General features: G+C 48.6%; 1 protein-coding gene across 1 annotated transcript in view; it reads right to left on the bottom strand.

Moving 5' to 3' along the window:
* The window catches only part of ADCY8 (adenylate cyclase 8), a 187,671-nt gene extending 182,989 nt beyond the window's left edge, over window positions 1–4,682 (bottom strand). Inside the window, exon 1 of the mRNA XM_065398532.1 lies at window positions 3,789–4,682. Coding sequence (XP_065254604.1) covers window positions 3,789–4,682 — 894 coding nt within the window. The remainder of the gene's footprint in view (window positions 1–3,788) is intronic.
* Window positions 4,683–21,208: the final 16,526 nt, after the last annotated feature.

Below are 21,208 nucleotides of genomic sequence, written 5' to 3'. Positions count from 1 at the left end.
AAAGAGACAGTTTTATCTGGAAGATCAGGATAGCTGAATTCTCCTACAGTCTTAATGTATGACCTTGGGCAAGTCATTTAAACTATCTGCACCTATCTGTAAAATAATATTGACAGTGTTATGGGGCTTAAATCATGAATAATTTTAAAATGCTTTGAAAGCCTCAGAGGGAAATGGCTATAACAGTGCAAAGCAACCCTTTGGGCTGTATCTTCCCATGTGAGTGTACAGAGCCTCGTACATTGTGGACATGATAAGAATAACAATACGAGTTATTCTAAACTACATGATAGGGCAGCCATCATATCACTACGACTTTATAATGTGCTGCCCCTACGCAATGAATATTGTTTAATGGTTTCCTGTTCCTTCACTTTACCATGCAAGAAATCAATACAGTGTACAAGGTAGATAATGTGATTTGAATTACAATTCATTGTCTTATTGCAGTACCTGATTGCGTCTTAGTGCAATACCAGAAAACTTATTCTAAACTATGCCTTATCATGTAGACAATAGATCCAATTCTGTGGGGGTACTGAGCACATCCAACTCTCATTTACTTCACAGGAGCTGAGGGCGTTCAGTGCCTTGCAGGAGTTTCTAAGCACCTGGCAGGATCATGCCCACCATTTGGACTGGCAGAGTGAAAGCCTATGGAATATCAAATTAAGCTGGGAGATGAGAGAAGCTGCTATTGGAAGTAACAAGAAACCACAAGAGGGAGCCAAATGAAAATGTTCTACATCCAAAAATAAAAAGGCAAAGGATGTTCAGCACCAAGAGCCAGAGGAGAGCGCCCAGTGTCAATAGAGGTCACACGCCTGCCAGCTGCTGGCTTTACTTACTATTCTATTCCTCCTCCACTTTAATACAAGATCAGAAAATAAAATAGTCTGAACTATGTATTCTCTGAAACATTTTTTTTGATGGGGGGCGGAGGGAGAGCTATAATATTCTTATAATCTCTATATTCCCTTAAATCAGGAGAATGCTTAGTGGGGGGGACAAAGAGGACGGAAAGAAAAAGAGAAGAAAAAAGAAAAAAAAGTGAAATGTCAAATAAATGTTAATATCCTTTCCACCGGCAGGGAGGTGGAGGATCAGGTCAAATCAAATATTCTAGTGGAGAAAAAAGTGCTGAAGCAATTTATAATTTGATAGTTTAAATAACTGGGTCTGTTAAGGTGTAAAACAATACCCACGTATGGAATAGTGTGTGGAGAATATTACCTGGTTCTATATCTTTAGTTCATAAAGACAATCATATAGCAAGTAGTTTATCATTTTGCATGGTTCAATAGCATTTCATTCATATAACTGACTAGGTATTGTGCTATCAAATAGAAGGGATAATTGGTATCTCTCCCAAGTCTATGTTATGAATGTTATGTTATGAAATGTCTATGTTATGAATGACCCCCCTTCCCCAAAAAAGATTAGTTAGCTGCACTGAAATGCATGAAGCAGATTATACAGTATTACTCATAACAAAAAAAGATCATGGAAGTATATTTCTGTAAGTGAAACTGGATCGGGAATTTTTGAAAATCTGCCATAGACAATTATTTTGATTGTTATAAGTACTCCTTTTTGTAATATATTTAATTTTATGCAGCAAAGACTTTACAGTACAGCACAACTAGTTCATATTCTAACAGCTAACGCCAAGTAAGACACTCCTGTATCTAAATCATAAAGAGCCTTGACATTAACAAGCAAAGGCAGCCAATCAGACCAGCGGTTACAGTAAATGAGTGCAATCAGAAATAAAGCAAGGCTCCTAAAGGTGCACACAGTGACCATCAGGTCAAGGATAAATAAATGAAATGGAATAGCTGTAGTACTAAAGGACATAAGCAGAATCAACTGGCTGCCATGAGACCGGTTTGAGGCATCTGATTGCCAGGAGACCCATCTAGTCAAAACTCCGAGTGTAAGAATGTGCACACCTTCTACTTGCATGTCTCTTACAGTCATGTGGCAACAACAGCAGAAGACACAAATGAGGCTAGATACTTTCTCCAAATAAGAAAAATGACACTATTTATGTGCTTTCCTCTGGCTGAGAACTCCCCCCTTGCCTTCCCTTTCCACTTTAGTTAGTCACGTTTACATGATAATCTGATCTGAAATACTGGGAGCACAGAACCATGACATTCTAGAAAGGGGAAAAGGAGCATCTAAATGACTGAGTTCTGCATTGCTGCCCAGTGAGTGGGAGAAAAAAGCTTAGCAAAATGTCAGATTTCTCAGTTTCACAGGGATGTTGCAATTTTTAGTACATTAGTGTTTGTAAAGTGATTTTGAAATTGTAGGACAAAAGGGGCTATGGGAGTGCTAAGTAATATTAGTCCTTAATTTACTCTCTCTATCCTTCCTTCCTGCCCCTACGCAGTTAACATTTTCAGAACCAAGCCCCCATTCGTGCCCGAGCTTGTCCCACAAGGGGTCTGTCAGCCAGAAAACAGCACACACAACCTCCACCAGGCAATAAACTCCCTGTCCTAAGTGAGTCCTTCAAAGTGCCCAGTACACTTCTGTTTGACCCAGGAAGACCCACCTCTACCAGCAAACCAATGTTGGGTGGTTTGACTGTTTGGATGGCTGCCTAAGAACTGGATCCAAAGCCCTTTGAATTCAGTGGGAGTCTTTCCATTATTTCAATGGGCTTCAGCTCTGACCCTCAGACGTTTCATTGCACACGAGGAGAGGTTAACTTTACAGCTTGGAAAAGCAGCTGCTAAGGGGGGATATGATAGAGTTCTATAAAATCATGAATGGTGGAGAGAAAGTAAATAAGGAAGTGTTATTTACTCCTTCACATAGCACAAGAACCAGGGGTCACCCAATGAAATTAGTAGGCAGCAGGTTTAAAACAAAGAAAAGGAAGCCCTTCTTCACGCAACACACAGTCAACCTGTGGAACTCATTGCCAGAGGATGTTGTGAAGGCCAAAACTATAACAGGATACAAAAAAGAATTAGATAAGTTCATGGAGGATAGGTCCATCAACGGCTGTTAGCCAAGAGTTTCTGTGCGTCTCTAGCCTCTGACTGCCAAAAGCTGGGACTGTACAACACGGAATGGATCACTCAATAACTGCCCTGTTCTGTTCATTCCCTCTGAAACACCTGACCCTGACCACTGTCAGAGGACAGGATACTGGGCTAGATGGACGATTGGTCTGACCCAGTATGGTCATTCTTATGTTCTTATAGAAAAGAAAGTAATTAATAACATTTCACACTTTTCTACAACACTTTCCATGCCAGCATCTCAAAGTGCTCCACACACCCAACACCCCTGGGAGGTAGAGTATAATTTTGAGAGTGAGGAAACCAAAAGGCACAAACAAGTGAAGTGATTTGCCATAGATCAGAGCACAGCTGGGAAGAGGCGTCAGCATGGCTGCCTCCCAGTCCCTGTGCTTTAACTACTGGCTCAGCGCTTGAACCGAGGAGGGGAGAAGTGACAGGGTGCCCCAACTCCCCCCCCCTCCCCAAAAAAGTGTTTCAAGGGGCAGCAGTGAGATATGTGGGGGGAGGGGCGGAATTCAGCAAACCCACCTCTACATCCCCCTTGCCCCAATTCAGGCGCTTAACCCAGACCACGCTCCCTCTCCTAGGGGGCTTTCCTACTTCAACCAATGTCTCTTATCTTTGTCCTTCTCCTCCCAGTGACACACATTTCAATGACTAAAGAAAGCAAGGGCTATTCTCCCCCTCCTCCCCCAGCACATCCTGGGGCAGAAGTGCAGGCTGGCTGCCACATTATGAAGAGGGTACCTGGTTGAGGGAAATCACTGCCAGCCTAGGGATGACCAGCTGCATGACGAGCTGCAGGAGGGAGGTCACCAGCCCAGCCAGGATGGCCCAGGTGAGGGGCAGTGGAAGCATGCTGTAGGTGGCAAAGAGGGTGAAGAGCACGTAGCCGATACCGTCGCCCAGAAGGCCACAGCCCAGGCCAGCGGCCAGGATCTGCGTGGCCATGGCCACCCAAGTCACCACCCCGCTGTACTGCAGGTAGGTGTAGGAGGTCGTGTCCTTCCTGACCACCACTAAGGCACAGATCACCACCTCGATGCCGGTGAAGAAGCCCAGCAGGATGCCCTTGATGGGGTCCATGGGGGCCGAGGCCAGGGTCAGGTGGAGCAGCAGCAAAGTCAGCTTGGTCAGCACGTCCAGGATGTTCATGACCACCTGAGACTTGCGCCGCTGGCCCAGGAAGTAGCGCTGGTAGAGGCGCTCCAGGTCCCGGGACTTGAAGGAGTTGCGCAGCGTGGGGAAGATGACCCCGCGGTAGGTGTAGCCCCAGCTGAGGAAGAAGTCGGAGTTGCTGGGGGCGCAGTCGAGGTGCAGGAAGCCCAGGTCCCCGCTGCTGCTGGTGCGCTCCGGGAAGACTTTGGTGCCCCCGTTGTTGTGGCGCTCGGACGGGCGCCGCGGGGGGTAGGGGTGGTGGTTGGGGCAGCAGGAGTCCTGCGAGCCCAGGGCTTTGCCCCCGCTGCTGCTCCCGCCGCTGCTGCTGCTCTGCTCCTGGATGAAGCGCTGCTCGGTGATGTGGCGCACCGCGGTCTGCCACAGCAGGCGCTGGGGTCTGGCGCGGCCGCTGCAGGGGGGGGTCCTGTTGATGGTGTACAGCTCCTCGCTGTCGCTCAGGCACCGCACCTCGGAGAGCTCCATGGCGGCTGGGGGGCAGAGGCGGGGGAGGAGCAGGAGGGGGTGTCGGGGTGGGCGAGTGTCACATCGAGAGGCGGGCGGTTAGCGGAGGGTGGCAGGGCCGGGTCGCCCCATGCCTGGCGCGCCGGCCGCTTCTGGCAGAGCCGGGTTGGTCCCCTGCTGCATGCCGCGAGTCCGGGCTGGTTTATTGCACAGGGGCTGGGCGGGGGAGGAAAGAGGGCTGGTTGGCTCTGCCGCCGGTTGGTTTTTAGCAGGTGCAGCCACGCCGCTGTGATGTCTGGCTTGGCACCGCGCAGCGCAGGGAGGAGGAGGAGGAGGAGAGGCCCATGGACCGGCAAAGTGCCCCCCCTCCCGCCCCCAGGCTCAGCGAGGCAACGTCCCAGGGACGGAGCAGCCTTGGTCCCATCCAGGGACCAGCTGCTGGAGCACGGAGCGGTGCAACATGCACCCCCAGAGTCTGCAGCCCCGGCGGTCCGACCGGGCAGCTCAGCCCCCCGGGGTGCAGCTGTTACTCTCCCCGGGATTCGGGGAGCGGGGGACTCATTGACCCGCTGTCATCCCGAAGGCGCCGGTCCGCAGAAGCCATCCGGGCAAGAGCGAGAGGAGAACAAAACAACCCAGCAAGGTCTTTGCCGAGGTCATTCATGAAACCTAGAAGTGGGGGCCAGGCAGCCCCGGGGCACGGGACGGGCAGGGCAATGCGCGGTGCCGCATCCCTGGCTGGGCAGCGGCAGCAGCATCCTCCCGGGCGGGCTGGCAGGGGCGGAGAGAGCGGTTGCGAAAGGCAACTCCAGCCCAGCGGGACTTGGTTCTTTTTCTCCTGCGAGCGGTGACCTGCAGCAGCACATGTCCGGCTGGGGGGGCCGCTCTGGGTTACGGGGCTCCCTCCCCAGTGGAGAGACTAGGACCGGGAGCCATCGCGGGTCATTGAACAAAGCAAACCAAACTCTCAGAGCCCCGCGAGGAGCACCTCGGAGCGCGGGTTGTTTCCTCGGGACTTCCAGGCGAGCCTCCGAGCCTCCATTGGCCCCGCCACTTCCCACGGGGCCGGGGACAGAGGCGTGACCGGGCGCCTTCAGTTCCAGCTGCCCTCAGTGGTGACTGGGACAGCCGCGGTCCAGGTGTGGGACCCGGCCGGGAGAGAGCAGGGCGGGAGTTTTCTCGCTCTGAAAAGTGTTGGCGGCCGCGTGGACGAGGCTGAAAAACTCATGAGCTCTCGGTGGCCCTGGGCTTAATCCAGATCCCGTCCTTGCAGGCAGAGGTTAGCACGAGCCCTGCAGCGAGCGCGGCTCCCCTGGGCAGGCGGCAGGGTGAGCAGGGAGTGGAGTGATTCTCGCTGGCCGGCATTAGCAGCAGCAGCGCAGAGAGCATTAGCGCCCAGGATAGACAGGATTAGCGGAGTAAAGACCTGCTGCGGTGGCCGGGGCTGCCGCTGCTGCTCCAGCTGCTCCTGGAAGAGGCAGGCAGAGCCCTGCACGGTCAGCTGATGCCCAGTGACGTCAGGCTCTAGTCTATTGCGCTCCCCTTCTGTCCAGTGAAAGCAGAACCATCCCCAGTGCGGAGGCTGCAAGTCAGGACCTGCCCTGGATTGGCTCGGCTCGGCTCGGTTGGAAGCCAGCCACTGACTCTCTTTGGCACTGAAGGAACTGAACTGAAGTGTTTGTTAAGTGCTGACAATGGAGGGGGGGAAAGATCAAGAGAACCAGCCCCATCCTCCCCCCTCCCTCCCCCAAAGAGCCAGCAGTGTAAAGAACAGGCACACAGAAATCAGCATGCACCGGGAGAGCCAGAGGTGGGTAGGACTTAGTGACTTCTGCTTCCCCTCCTCATTATTAAACTCACTTCTGGTGGACATCATATAGAATAAATAGGTTTTAGGAATCAGAGTAGCAGCCGTGTTAGTCTGTAGGAGTACTTGTGGCACCTTAGAGACTAACAAATTTATTAGAGCATAAGCTTTCGTGGGCTACAACCCACTTCTTCGGATGCATCCGTGGGTTGTAGCCCACGAAAGCTTATGCTCTAATAAATTTGTTAGTCTCTAAGGTGCCACAAGTACTCCTGTTATTTTTGCAGGTTTTAGGAAGGATGTCAATGACTAGTTATTATTTGTATTACAACAGCCATCCAGAGTATCCACACACTCTGCTCAGACTCAAGTTTGAGCCCAAATACCCCTTATCCTCACACACACATCTTGCTGACTCAGGTCAGCAGCCCCCTGGACCTGGGTCCTAGGATCCATCAAGGACTTGCCCTTTTGCAGCGTGGATGCAGGTCAAGCCACAAACACAAGTCAGAAGATCTGCATAGTGCAGTATAGACATGTTAGCATGGCTGGAAGACCCGGGTCCAGCAATTGTAAACCCAGGTTAACAATGCAGTGTGGACAAGCAAACACTGAGTCCACAAGTCTGACTCCCACAGACCTGGGTTTACAATGCAGTGTAGACATGCCCCCAACCAAGTCTGAGCCCCATTCTGCTAGGCACTATACAGACTTAGAGCAACGAAAATCCTCACAAAGAGCTTGGATGAGCTGTGGGCCTGGTGAACTGGAATGGAAGATCATTACACTCTTAGGGGGATAGGATAGGCAAATACACTGATATGCTGTGGGAGTGTAACAAATGGGACATCAAGGATTAATACATAATAATAAATAATAATAGAAATAATATCTGTACTCATATTGAGCAGTACTTCACTCCAAGAATCATCCCAATAAAACCACTGAGACTCCTTGAGGATGAACTGCTATTCAATATAAGAAGCGGTATCTTAACTATGGACTCATAATTATTATGATTAATAATAACAATCCCCCAAATCATAGTAGAAAAGGGATCTCAGGTCTAGTCTACTCAACTCAGTATAAAAATCACATTTTAACAAAGGAAACAGGGACAAACATTATAATATGATTTAACCAGTCATTTTCAGTTCAAAAACTGCATAATATGAAGGTAATATAAGAAGCTGTAAATTCTCTAATGTTATTTTATTAATATATTAATTCTCTAATTGTAATCTTAATATATTATAATGTTGGTTGCATTTTGTGGGTCAGATCCTGTTGTTACCTGGGGTTTTGCTGAACCCAAAGGTCCTGGTAACTTTACTCTTTGAGAGGCAGTGGTAGGAAATAAATCAATGATGGACACGGCTGTCTCGCTGATAGATAGCTGATGCAAACAGGCAAACAAAAGTGCGTTCACTGAAAGTTTCTACTGTATTTACTCTCCAGCATAATCTAAAAGGGAGGACATGTGACCTGCCCACGTGTGTCCTCTGCCCTGTGACCCCCCCCGCCCTGTGCCCAGCCTGGGACCGCTATGCTCTCCCTGCCCCATGTTACTGCGGGGTGGGAGCTCTGTCCTTCTTTCGCTGCGCCTCCCCCTGGACGTTCAGCCACTCTCACTCACAGCCAGGCCTGGGTGGGGAGCAGGACAGAACTGCTTCTCACGCAGCTGAAGCTGGCCACTCCGGGTCACTGACTGTGCAGCACAGCAGCTGCCTAAGAGACCCTGGCTGGGAAGGCAGCAGCAGCGGTGGACTGCCCCACACCCGGTCCCAGCTGCCAGGGACAGGGGTCGAAACGTGCTGGGGAAGAGGATACTCTAGCTCACTCGTCCCCTGTCTGCAGCAGCCGGGCATGGGTGGAGGGTGACCCACCACCACCACCCCAGCCAGGTTCTCTGTGGCAGCTGCCGCGCTGCACAGAGCAGCAACCCTGAGTGGCCGGCATGAGAAGTGGCTGGTCCTGCCCCTTCCGCTCCCACCTGGGCCCGGCTACCAGGGACAGAGACTGAGCAAGCCAGGGGGCAGGTGCAGCAAGAGGACAGAGCCCCTCTCCCTTTCCCCCCGGCAGGCCAAGAAGAAATTGGGGGGGGGGGAGGGGAAGAACACTTGATCCTGCATTCCCCCCCACTTGTCACCTATGCTCAAGACCCTGGGTAAATATGAATCTGGTAATTTGGGGTGCTATATTACCCTGCTGTGGAGAGGCAAGAGTCATCTATGGTCTTGAGGCGGTCTCGAGTGGATGATTGTACACGTCCAGTGGCCAGCCTTCTGTCTGCAGGGGGACTTGAGAGGTGTCCAAATGTTGAAGTGTCCACCATGCTCAGATTTCTTCCTCTTTTTATATCCAATTTGTTAGTATTACAGAGCTTGTTCATAAAAATAACTGCTGAGCAGAAGCTAAGTTAAGTGTGGAGTTTTCCAGCCTGTAGTTTTCCATCAGTTAACCAGCTGTATTTCACATGGCAATAGTTAACAATTGCCAGACTTTCCATCTTGCAAAACCACAGGCTTTGGCAAAAAGCTCAAGTCTGGACGGCACAAGGTCATGTTTATTCCCCATAGTCACTTGCTTCCCCCTCCCCTCCCAGTCTGTTAGTTGTGCTAAGGCTGCTACAGAGGCCTCACATCTGTTTTCAGCAATAAGCATAACAATTGGTATTCCAGCTGCGGGCAGTGGTAAAGAGCCAACTCATGCATTAAAGTCAGCAGCATTATTTACATGAATAAGGAGAGCATATTTTAGAACAAAACCTTGATCATCCATTTGTCAGGAGTGAAACCTCTCTCATTTAGACTGTCTCAGTGTATTTTCCAATTCTAGTGGTATGAGATAGCATAGTTAATGGCATTATTAATAGCTTATTGTACCTGCAAATATTTATGGCCCTCTGCTTCACAGGTGCTGAGCACCTTCACTTTTTCTTGAAGCTGATAAAAATTGCAAGCACCTCTGTGGAGCATAATTGTTCTGAGTCTGACCCAAAGCTGAATTTATTCATTGGGCGTCTTTCCATTGATTTCATTGGGTTTTGGATCGGGCCCTTGAGTAGTAACCCTGTGTTTTTTGTTCTTGTGGCCTGTTTGTTTAAAGAAAGCAATAAAACTCATACCCTTGTCAGCATTATAGATCCCATGATTTTGGTCATAGTAGAGGTTTGACCCAATGAAGTTGGCCAAAATTCCCATTCTCTGCTGTTGTGAAGCATGCTATGTTCTAATGGGTTTCTACCGCACCCCAGAAGTAGCTACATTTATGCAGGGACTGATGTTACAACATTTACTCCTGCACAAAGTCTTTACTCATGTGAGTAATCTCATTGACTTCTATGGAACTGCTTATGTACGGATTGCAAGACAGGCAACATGGTTTGTAAAAGCACTTGGGGATTCTTCAGGAAGGGTGACCTTTAGATATTGTCGAATATGTGCTGCTGTAAATTGCCTTACTTAAACCTTAACAGAGATTTGAAATAATTATTAAAAAAGAGAAAATGAATAAATAACATAAAATCCTCAGAGCAGACTAACTTTGTGTGTCCTCATTACCCACCTTGTCAACAACACTCTTCTTTCTTTTCCTCCAATACAATAAAGGAAATAAACTGGAACTTCTGATATTGCTTGATATTTCCTTATTACAATCTGTGTATCCTTTTTCTTAGTTGCATAGTGTGGTATTGTAACCCACACACCTCCTGGGGAGAGATTGGGAGGGAGAGAGAGAGACTTAGTTAGCAGCCAGTTGACCTTTAACCTATGCAGTAGAGGCTCACGCACTAACCCCCTGAGGTCCCCGGTTCAATCCTGCCCGCTGATGACCTGGGTCTGTCAGTGTTAAAGTATATTTTCTGTATGAAAACATGAGGAAATAGATTAAAAACTGTAAACCAGTTAGTAAAAACACTAACTGATTGATGAGAACCGTGGTGAAAGAAAAGAAAGAGTGTGTGGATTGCGAGATCAGATAAAGAGAACAAGGACACATGGTTTAACAGACGATGGAAACAATCAGCATCCACTGGAGTTAACAGATTTTTCTTAGTGCAATAAAAATATCAATGGATTTTTTAAAATGTGCAAATGATAGAGCCAAATTATTGCATGCACCATGTAGACCATATGTTGGGTAAAAAATCTTTAGGGGAGAACCATCCTCTATTTTAGCTGCTTTACATAATTTTTAAGTTTCCATTTTATTTTCTATTGTAGTTTATGTATCCAATGCAGTAGCCCTTTCCTTAATCTCTTGATGAAATTGTCTCTCTCACTCTCTCCACACACACAAACACCAGAACAAAGACTGAGTATATGGACTTTGGGTGGGGAACTATGAAGGGGAAATTCACCCTTTAGCCTGTGGGTGGGGCAGGGAACAGCTGCTCTGCAGACCCTCCTTGGCTGCTGTTCCAGCTGCTGATCTGGAATAACAGCTGTGATTCTTGCACACCTTCTATTTGTGGGTTTCTGGCCCCTGAAGCTGTATAACTGTGATCCTGGTGTCCACTAGAGCTGGTTGGAAAAACTCTTATGGAACCATTTTCCATTGGGAAATGCAGTTCTGTCAGAGTCAAAACACTTCTGGAAATTATGTTGATTAATTTAAGTTTCATTTAGGAGAATCCCTCCCCACCGCTCCCCAAAAAAGTTCTGACAACGCCAATGTCCTGTTTTGAACATTTGTGGAACGAAACATTTTGATTTTACATTTTAAAATGACAGTTCATGTTTTAAAATGTTGTATTATTTTCTATATTATAATATACAATTTTTAAAAAGTCAAAATCAAAATGAAACTACCGTATATACTCGATCATAAGCCGGTTCGTTTATAAGCCGACCCCCTCCCCCCGCCCAAGATGGATAAGTAAAAATGGAAAATTTTTATAACCCGTTCATAAGCCGACCCTATAATTCAGGGATCAGCAAACTTTGGCTCCCGGGCCATTAGGATAAGCCACTGGTGGGCCGAGATATTTTGTTTACCTCGAGCGTCCACAGCACGGAGGTAAACCTAAGTAAACAAAGTGTCCCGGCGCGCCAGCTGCTTACCCTGACAGGCTGGGACAGCAACTGGTGGGGAAATTTTTTGGGGGGGAGAAGCTGGGGGTCAGGGGAGTAACCCCTGTGACCACCCCCAACATGACTGCACCCCTAGCCCGGGACCCCCACACTCTCTCCATCCCATCCCTTCCCACCTTATCTGGGGAGGGCCAGGGGAGGATGTCTCTGGCCTGGCTGGAGCTGCTCTGGCAGGCTGGGCAGCATGGCCACTGCCTGCTCCGGCGGGCCAGACCGGGCGCGCGGCTGCAGCATGTTCCAGTGGGCTGGGCCGGGCGGTGTAGCCGCAGTGTGCTCCGGCGGGCCGGGCAGCGTGGCCACAGCCTGCTCTGGGGGGGGGGGCGGGACTGAGCGGCACGGAGCTGCAGCTGCTTCAGAGGCTGGGGGGAGAGCTGCATGGCCAGAAGCGGAGAGACTCTGGCCCCGCCTCTTCCCTTCTGTCTCTGTTGGGGGGAGGGGCTGTGTCCCACCTCTCCCTCTCTATCCCCGTTCATAAGCCGACCCCCTTCTCTGGTGCTTCCCTCTTTTACTAAAAAAATTTGGCTTATGAACGAGTATATACGGTAAATGATATTGTCAAAGCAAAAGGTATCAACAGATCTGAAAGGATTCATTAATTTATTTAATTTTCCATAGGACAAAATTTCAAAATTTTCAGGTTTTGTTCCAATTAGGAAAAAAAGCCAAATTTTGAAATCTCAAAATGCTTTGCAATATGGAATTTCTGTCCTCTGCACAGCTCTAGTTGCTACACCCCATCCCTGCCCCCACCCTGAGCGTAAATCCCTCTTCTAAATTGGGCTACATAGCACTGTCACACACACAGCCCTGCCATGACAGAAAGACTATGATTTCACTATGTTGATGGCCTTTTGCGGCTGTTGAACTGATGAGTGAATTTCACCCTTTGAGAACTGCTGGCCTGGACTTGATATTGCATAGAAATCCTTTGCAAAAGAAAGCTTTATACTCAAAAGATCTCTGACTTCCAAGTTAATTGCAGATGAAGTCCAAAAAAAAAAGAACGAAAAAAAGATGTTGATCTTTTAACTTCATCACTCAGTGCGCCACAAATGTAACCTACAACATTAGGCAGTCAGCCTCTTCACAAGGACTGCAGTTTAAATTTGGTCTGAGATCCTGAAGGAGTGAGTGGAAGGAGTGATGCCCTGTTGGGAGAAGCTGCATTTGAAATCAATACAAGAAAAAGAGACTAAAATCTGTTAGGGGATTCAAAAGAAACTAAAAATATCTAAAGGAACACATGGGGGTTTTCTGTTCTCTTTTAGAAGGTAGTATCTTCTTTAACTGTTTCTGGTCTGATTAATAATAATAAATATCTAGCTTTTATATAGCATTTTTCATCGGTATATCTCAGAGAGGTTTTATTGTCATAGGCCTGGTCTACACTGGGGGGGTGGGGAAGATCGATCTAAGTTACGCAACTTCAGCTATGTGAATAACTGAAGTAGCTGAAGTCGACGTACTTAGATCTACTTTCTGCGGTGTCTCTCCCGTTGACTCTGCCTGCACCTCACGCCCTGGTGGAGTATCGGAGTCAACGGGAGAGCGCTCGCCAGTCGATTTATCACGTCTAGACTAGACACGATAAATCGACCCCCGCTGTATCGATCACTGCCCATGGATCCAGCAGGTAATGTAGACAAGCCCATAGTATTAGAGATGTTTCCTGCTGATGTATACAATGAGTCTTACCAGAGTGCAATTAAGAACATAGGAATAGCCATATTGTTTCAAACCCAAGGTTCATTTTGTCCAGTATCCTGTCTCTGACAGTCAGTACCAGATGCTTCAGAGGGAAGCACGAGGGATATGGGACAATCTGCCCCGCACAGAGGCCTCATCCTGGTCTTTAATAGTTAGAGGTTGGCTTGATCCAGGATAGTAGGTATTGCAGAAAACTATACTATCTTGCATGAGTCATGGTTTTCATACGGCATTCATGCATTTGACTGTCCTTTCATAACTGTCTGCATCACAGGTAAAAATTTCTCTCTCTCTAACACACATATATATGACAGGCTGTTTCCAAATACCCTTTGGCCTAAGAGTCATAAGACCATGGGTTCAGGTCTCACCTGTTTTAATGACTGCTGTTAATATTTCTGTGCAGTTCACTGCCTCTATTGCTGACTATGATTATTATCTATATAATAAGGTTCTAGCAAGTATTGTTACTCTGTGTGCCAGTCTGAAGACTAGAATGTCTGTTGAGTCAATGTGAACTAATGGAAACAGTTACAAGCAGGGTTGAGAGTGTTTTTTGTTCAGAATATCACCAGGTGCAATCATCACTGGCATATGTGGTCTGTTACCACCCCATTTTTAAGTTCTGAGCCATTTTGACTTTACAAATTACACCCGTGCAACAGCAAGGCATGTATCTACAGCATGCCAAGAGTCCTACACCATTGGGATATCAGACATAACAACCAATCACCACCCTTACTCTACAGCTAATGTGGATGCAACAATTTAATTGGTCCAATGAGGGAAACTGCACAGCTGATGGATTACTTGGCCCAAATGCCGCAGTTCTTCAAAACCACCCATACAACGATACAACCAGAGCCAGAAGACACAATAACCCCAAGCACACACAGCTCCTCACAGTAGCACATGCCCCTCATTGGCCACCTGCATGGACCAACATAAATCTTCCAGGATTGTCACTCTGTCCATGTGTTACTCAGAAGCTTAGAATGTCTACTGAGTCGGTGTGACGTGACGGAAACAGCTGCAAGCATGGCTGGGAGTTCTTTTTGTTTAGAATATCACCAGGTTCAGTCATCACTGGGATTCACAGTCTGTTGCCATCCAGTTATTAAGATACAAATTACACCTGAGTGACATGGGCTTTCAGTGGCTAGTAGTTTTTTAACTCATTAGCAAAATGTGTGTCATGTCACCCGTAAGGGATGACACTCTACCCACACAGAGTAGAACAGTCTGCTTTTCCTACAAGTTACTCTCTTCACTCAAGTAGAAGAGATCTGTTCTCTATATCTGACGGTGCTGGATTAAATCTTGCTGATAATCCATGTGGGAAAAATAGTATGTAAGCATACAGTTAAGGACTGTATCATGTTCCCTTTGCATAAGAGGACAGAACTGAGGCTGCACGTTAATTCAGATGTTTTCCAACTTTTCAGCGCTTCACTTTGCAGCTTTAACATTTTCTAACATAGCTTTTCTGTATGTAATATAAACAAACATAAGACCCCTTCTTACTTAGCACTTATTGGATAACTAGATGCCTCCGAGCATTGCTATAGTCCCTTTCTCATGTAGGTTACCAGTAAGAGTCCAGTATAATTTATTATACTGTTGTGGCTTAAGCGTGGCCATTGCCTGACATCCAGGATAAATGTAAGAAGCCTCTGTGAAAGTAAGAGAGGTGGGGACAGGTGTCCCAGCCAGGAGGTGTGGATGCTCCCTAAGAGTCATCAGTCTGGTTTAACCTGTTCCTCCCCACTATTCAAAGATAGAGTTAAATAGGTTCCATTAGGAGCCTTTGTTATTTTAAGTGCGTAAATGAGAGCTGAAATCACTTGTGGTGGGACAGCATTTCTGCCCAGCCTGCTGAATGCTGAAAATCACTAAGAGCTGACAAGCACTAAGAGACCGACCTGCAGATATCACAGCAGAGCGGCGGGTGGCATTAGAAGGTAACTGACAGTCCGCTGGCGGGAGTGACGAACAAGTGGCCGGTGGGAGCGGAACGAGCAGCTGGCGGGGCGGCCAGCGGAGATGAACCACAGCTGGCGGGGCGGCCAGCGGAGATGAACCACAGCTGGCGGGGCGGCCAGCGGAGATGAACCACAGCTGGCGGGGCGGCCAGCGGAGATGAACCACAGCTGGCGGGGCGGCCAGCGGAGATGAACCACAGCTGGCGGGGTGGCCAGCCAGAGCAAGTGCTCAGATGCCAGAGCAAGCAAGGTGCCTTCTTCCCCGAGTGGCAGGTGAGCTCACACAGATGCACCTCTGAACCCTGGGACCTCATTGACCAAGGACAACCACTGTGAGTGGGGTATGGTGAGGGAGCACAGAGGAGCACAGTAAAGGAACTTTTAGTTGTGGAACTCAAGAACATGAGGCAGAAGACTCTGCCCCACGCACTCTGCGGTAGGTGTCCTGCTCACAGTTTTAGGTTTACGAAACCTGCTTGTGGCATTTTCCCTAATTAATGTTGGGTGACTTCTCTCCTTTCATTAAAAATTTCTTTTCTACCCTCAGATTCTGCGCTTGCGAGCGGGGAAGTATTGCCTCTCAGAGGCACCCAGGGGTGGTGTGTAATTTTCCCAGGTTACTGGGTGGGGACTTGAGTCAGTGCTGTGTTGTATTATTGAAAAAACAACACCTAGATATTGAACTCGGCCATGGTTGCTGCCGGCTCCACCTGGCAGAAGAGTTACATCTACACTGCTCAAAATATGCTACTAAAATGATAACTGAATATCTTATCCTGTGATTTCTTTAAGGTCTTATATATTATTATTTATGTATACCACAGTACCACTGACAGGTCCCAGATCCATTGTGCTAGGCCCTGTACAAACATATAGCAAAACGATGGCACCTGCCCCAACAAGTTTATGGTCTAAGGATAAGATGAGACAAGAGAACATAAGAACATAAGAATGGCTGTACTGGGTCAGACCAAAGGTCCATCTAGCCCAGTATCCTGTCTACCGACAGTGGCCAATGCCAGGTGCCCCAGAGGGAGTGAACCTAACAGGTAATGATCAAGTGATCTCTCTCCTGCCATCCATCTCCACCCTAGGGTGACCAGATCACCCAAGTCAAATATCGGGACGGCGGGGAGGGGAAACGGGGGGGGGGGGGAGCAAAACAAAAAACCCCCCACCCTTCCTCCACAAGTGCTGGAGGGAGGCCCGGGAGACGCAGGGGAAGCGTGGGGCCAGGGTGAGTGAGAGTCCGGCCTGGCCCCAAGCAGGCAGGACTCAGTCGGGCGGTAGGGAGAGTAGGGGGGCGGCCCGCGGGGCCAGGCAGCGGCTGTTCTCCCCCCCCCGGGCAGTGGGACTCGGGAGCAGCCGCTGCTGCAGCTCCCACTGCCGCGGGGGGAGGAAGCGGCCGATGGCCAAGCTCGGCGGCTGCGGCTATGGTGCCCGGGCCCAAGCCCGGGCCTGCTGCAGGGACCTAGCAGTGCGCACGCTGCGCCCAGCCCCTGGCCAGTTGCGTCTGGGCTGTTGCCCAGCTGGTGCTATCCCGCGGCGGCCCCGGAGTGGGGGCAGCAGGCCCCAGCCCCCCCGTCCTGCTCGGGTCCCACAGGGGAACGAACGGGCCTGGGCTGCCGATGCCTCCGCGGGATAGCACCAGCTGGGCAGCAGCCCAGGCGCGACTGGCCAGGGGCTGGGCACAGCGTGCGCGCTGCTAGGTCCCTGCAGCAGGCCTGGGCTCAGAGGGTTCGGGCCCGGGCACCAGAGCTGCAGCCGCTGAGCTTGGCCAGCGGCCGCTTCCTCCCCCCGCGGCAGTGGGAGCTGCAGCAGCGGCTGCTCCCGAGTCCCGCTGCCCAGTGGGGGAGAACAGCCGCCGCCTGGCCCCGTGGGCCGCCCCCCTACTCTGCCTACCACCCGACTGAGTCCTGCCTGCTCGGGGCCAGGCCGGACTCTCACTCACCCCGGCCCCGCACTTCCCCTGCATCTCCGGGGCCTCCCTCCAGCGCTTGTGGAGGGAGGAGGAATGGTGAGCCTGGGGAAGAGGCGGGGATTCGGGGAGGGAGCGAATGGGGGGAGGAGGGGGCGGAGTCAGGGCGGGGGGGGGGCGGGGCGCGAGCACTTCCGGGCACCGGAGGATTTCCTTGTTTGTCCAGTGTCCCGACCGCACATTGGTCGGGACGCGGGACAAACAAGGAAATATCGGGACAGTCCCGATAAAATCGGGACATCTGGTCACCCTACTCCACCCTCTGACAAAACAGAGGCTAGGGACACCGTTCCTTACCCATCCTGGCTAATAGCCATTAATGGACTTAACCTCCATGGATTTATCCAGTTCTCTTTTAAACACTGTTATAGTCCTAGCCTTCACAACCTCCTCATTCAAGGAGTTCCACAAATTGACTGTGCACTGTGTGAAGAAGAACTTCCTTTTATTTGTTTTAAACCTACTGCCCTAGTTCTTGTATTATGGGAATAAGTAAATAACTTTTCCTTATCCACTTTCTCCACATCACTCATGATTTTATATACCCCTATCATATCCCCCCTTAGTCTCCTCTTTTCCAAGCTGAAAAGTCCTAGCCTCTTTAATCTCTCCTCATATGGGACCCGTTCCAAACCCCTAATCATTTTAGTTGTCCTTCTCTGAACCTTTTCTAGTGCCAGTATATCTTTTTTGAGATGAGGAGACCACATCTGTATGCAGTATTCAAGATGTGGGTGTACCATCGATTTATATAAGGGCAATAATATATTCTCCGTCTTATTCTCTATCCCCTTTTTAATGATTCCTAACATCCTGTTTGCTTTTTTGACTGCTTCTGCACACTGCGTGGATGTCTTCAGAGAACTATCCACGATGACTCCAAGATCTTTTTCCTGATTCGTTGTAGCTAAATTAGCCCCCATCATATTGTATGTATAGTTGGGGTTATTTTTTCCAATGTGCATTACTTTACATTTATTTTGCCATTTTGTTGCCCAATCACTTAGTTTTGTGAGATCTTTTTGAAGTTCGTCACAGTCTGCTTTGGTCTTAACTATCTTGAGCAGTTTAGTATCATCTGCAAACTTTGCCACCTCACTTTTTACCCCTTTCTCCAGATCATTTGTGAATAAGTTGAATAGGATTGGTCCTAGGATTGACCCTTGGGGAACACCACTAGTTACCCCTCTCCATTCTGAGAATTTACCATTTATTCCGACCCTTTGTTCCCTGTCTTTTAACCAGTTCTCAATCCATGAAAGGACCTTCCCTTTTATCCCATGACAGCTTAAATGAGTAGATACAACAAATGGATGGGGTGGTGGGAAACACAAGATAACAGGAAGGTGGTTATCATCAATGATCAGCAGTGGTCTCCGCACACCAGCTGCCATTTATCAAATTTTTTGTAGGCATCACAACAGAGGAGATTTTTAACAGGGGATTTAAAGAAGAGCAATGTGGTGGCTTTGGAGATTTTTATGGGAAGCTCTTCTATTGCCCTGACTTTTTTGAATTTAATGTACACAAGACTATATGCACTTTTGAAAACGTCTGCTGGGGATAAAACTCTGAAGAAAACAAAAGATACCATCTTCAAATGTGATCCTTTTATTTGAGGTGGAAAAAAGAGGCTGTAAAACAATACAAATGTAGCAAGATTACCTGTTCCATATTAATGTTTGATAACTGTACATTATATTACTATTTATGTGATTTATAGTGGATCATAATTTCCATTTGATAACTATTCAACTAAAGAATGATGTCAGGAAATAAATAACTCTAATGTGATTTAACTGCCAAGAACTGTAGAATTTTAACAAGTTTCATTTTCACTAATCTGTTTTGGAGATGTTACTTAGATGTGATCACACTTCTAGTCATCATTTGCAACCTCTATACATAATGTATTGTGACTCATATTCACTTTTAAATTTAAAAGCTTGCTTTTGTCCTTCCTAATTTAAATTACCATATTGTATACACAGCTATGGAAAAACAAAAAAAAATCGGAGCTACTTATTTAAAGAAACATGGCCAGCCTACAGCGCTCAATTTAAGAGGACTATCACGTGGTACGGGATTATTTTATCTCTGATGGGCTTCTATACTACTACCTGTTCATCTTTCATTATTTCAATAGCCCAGAGCCATAGATCCCTGAATATTTATTCTGGTAACACTTCCTATTCCTTGCAATTCTCAGTATTTTGCATGGACTCAACGGACAGGGCCAGATTCTCAGTTGCTGTCAAGACCCACTGAGCTCAGCAAAGAGGGGGGTTGGCAGCAAGCCAGCTAGGACTCCTCAGTTCTCTAGTTGGTCCCAACCCAGACCCAGCTGAGCCACCTATTACTGAAATCAGTGCTGATCCCCAGTATAGTCAAGGCTGGATTCACCCATGTAGGTGACAATTACATGCTGCTGGTCATAGGGCAGCTGCACTGGAGGGATAAATCACCCTGCAGCGTGGACTCCCAGAGGGGTATTGCTACCTTGCATTGCTCGTAGGGCTTCAGGGGAACCTCAGCAATATTGTTTGTTAGACAGAGGCTCTGTATCTCTCAGCCAGCCTGGACTCATTCATTCCCAACCAGCTCCCCTCATGCCATCTCTGGGCCTCTTACTATAGTTGTTGTTGGGGCTGGGCTCAGAGCTGGGGGTCAGGGCTGTGGGGGATGGGGTCGGGGGGTGCCTGGCTCAGAGGGGCTGTGCTCGGAGCTAGGGGTCAAGGCTGTGGGGGGAGTGGGGTCAGGGGGGTGTCCGGCTCAGAGGGGCTGGGCTCGGAGCTGGGGGTCAGGGCTTTGGGGGGGCGGGTCAGGGGGGTGTCCAGCTCATAGGGGCTGGGCTCGGAGCTGGGGGTCAGGGCTGTGGGGGGGTGGGGTCAGGGGGGTGTCTGGCTCAGAGGGGCTTACCATGCTGCTTACTTCCGCCTCCCCCCTCTCCCGGAGCCTCAGCGCACCGCGTCCAGGAGCAGCCCTGGATAGCGCTGCAGCGGCGTGGCTCCACGGGACCTGAGCTCCCGCCACTCGGCCCGGAGCTCGGAGCCCTGCCCCCTTACCACGCAGCTCCGAGCGGGAGAAACTCAGGCCACGCCGCTGCAGCGCTGTCCAGGGCCGCTCCTAGACGCGGCGCACTGAGGCACCGTGGGATGGGGGAAGGCGAAGGCGGGGCGGGGGGAGTCTCCAACATTCTCGTGCGGGGCCCTGTGGGGCCCGGGGCCTGGGGCAAATTGCCCATTTGCCCCCCCCTCTGGGCAGCTCTGTGAAAAGGACCTTCAGGTAAGCAGAACCTAAGTAGACAAGAGGGCATCCGTTGAGTTTAGCCTGTAGAATGCATGTTACAACGCTGACAGCCAATTCTGTAGTAAACTAACTATAGGTTTATTAGCTAAGAAAAAAGAATGAGAGTTATTGAGAGGTTAAAGCAAGTAAAATATATGAACAGGTGAATCATAGTCTATAAAAGTGGCTCTCAACCTTTCCAGACTACTGTACCCCTTGCAGGAGTCTGATTTGACTTGTGTTCCCCAAGTTTCACTTCACTCAAAAACTACTTGCTTAAAAAATCAGACATAAAAATACAAAAGTATCCCAGCACACTATTACTAAAAAATTGCTTAATTTCTTATTTTTACCATATAAGTATAAAATAAATCAATTGGAATATAAATATTGTACTTACATTTCAGTGTATAGTATATACAGCAGTATAAACAAGTCATTGTCTGTATGAAATTTTAGTTTGTACTGACTTCACTATGCTTTTTATATAGCCTGTTGTAAAACTAGGCACATATCTAGATGAGATGATGTACCCACTGGAAGGCCTCTGCGTACCCCCAGGGATACGCATGCCCCTGGTTGAGAACCACTGGTCTATAAGCCAAATGGTAGCAAAGATGTCATAATATGCCAGTTTCCCAAAAGTCTCTCAGGACTACCCAGAATAACTCCAGGGAACTTTGTCTTCT

This window comes from Emys orbicularis, chromosome 2 (assembly GCF_028017835.1).
Source record: "Emys orbicularis isolate rEmyOrb1 chromosome 2, rEmyOrb1.hap1, whole genome shotgun sequence".
Classification (NCBI taxonomy): domain Eukaryota; kingdom Metazoa; phylum Chordata; order Testudines; family Emydidae; genus Emys; species Emys orbicularis.
This window is presented reverse-complemented; position numbering and strand designations above follow the sequence as displayed.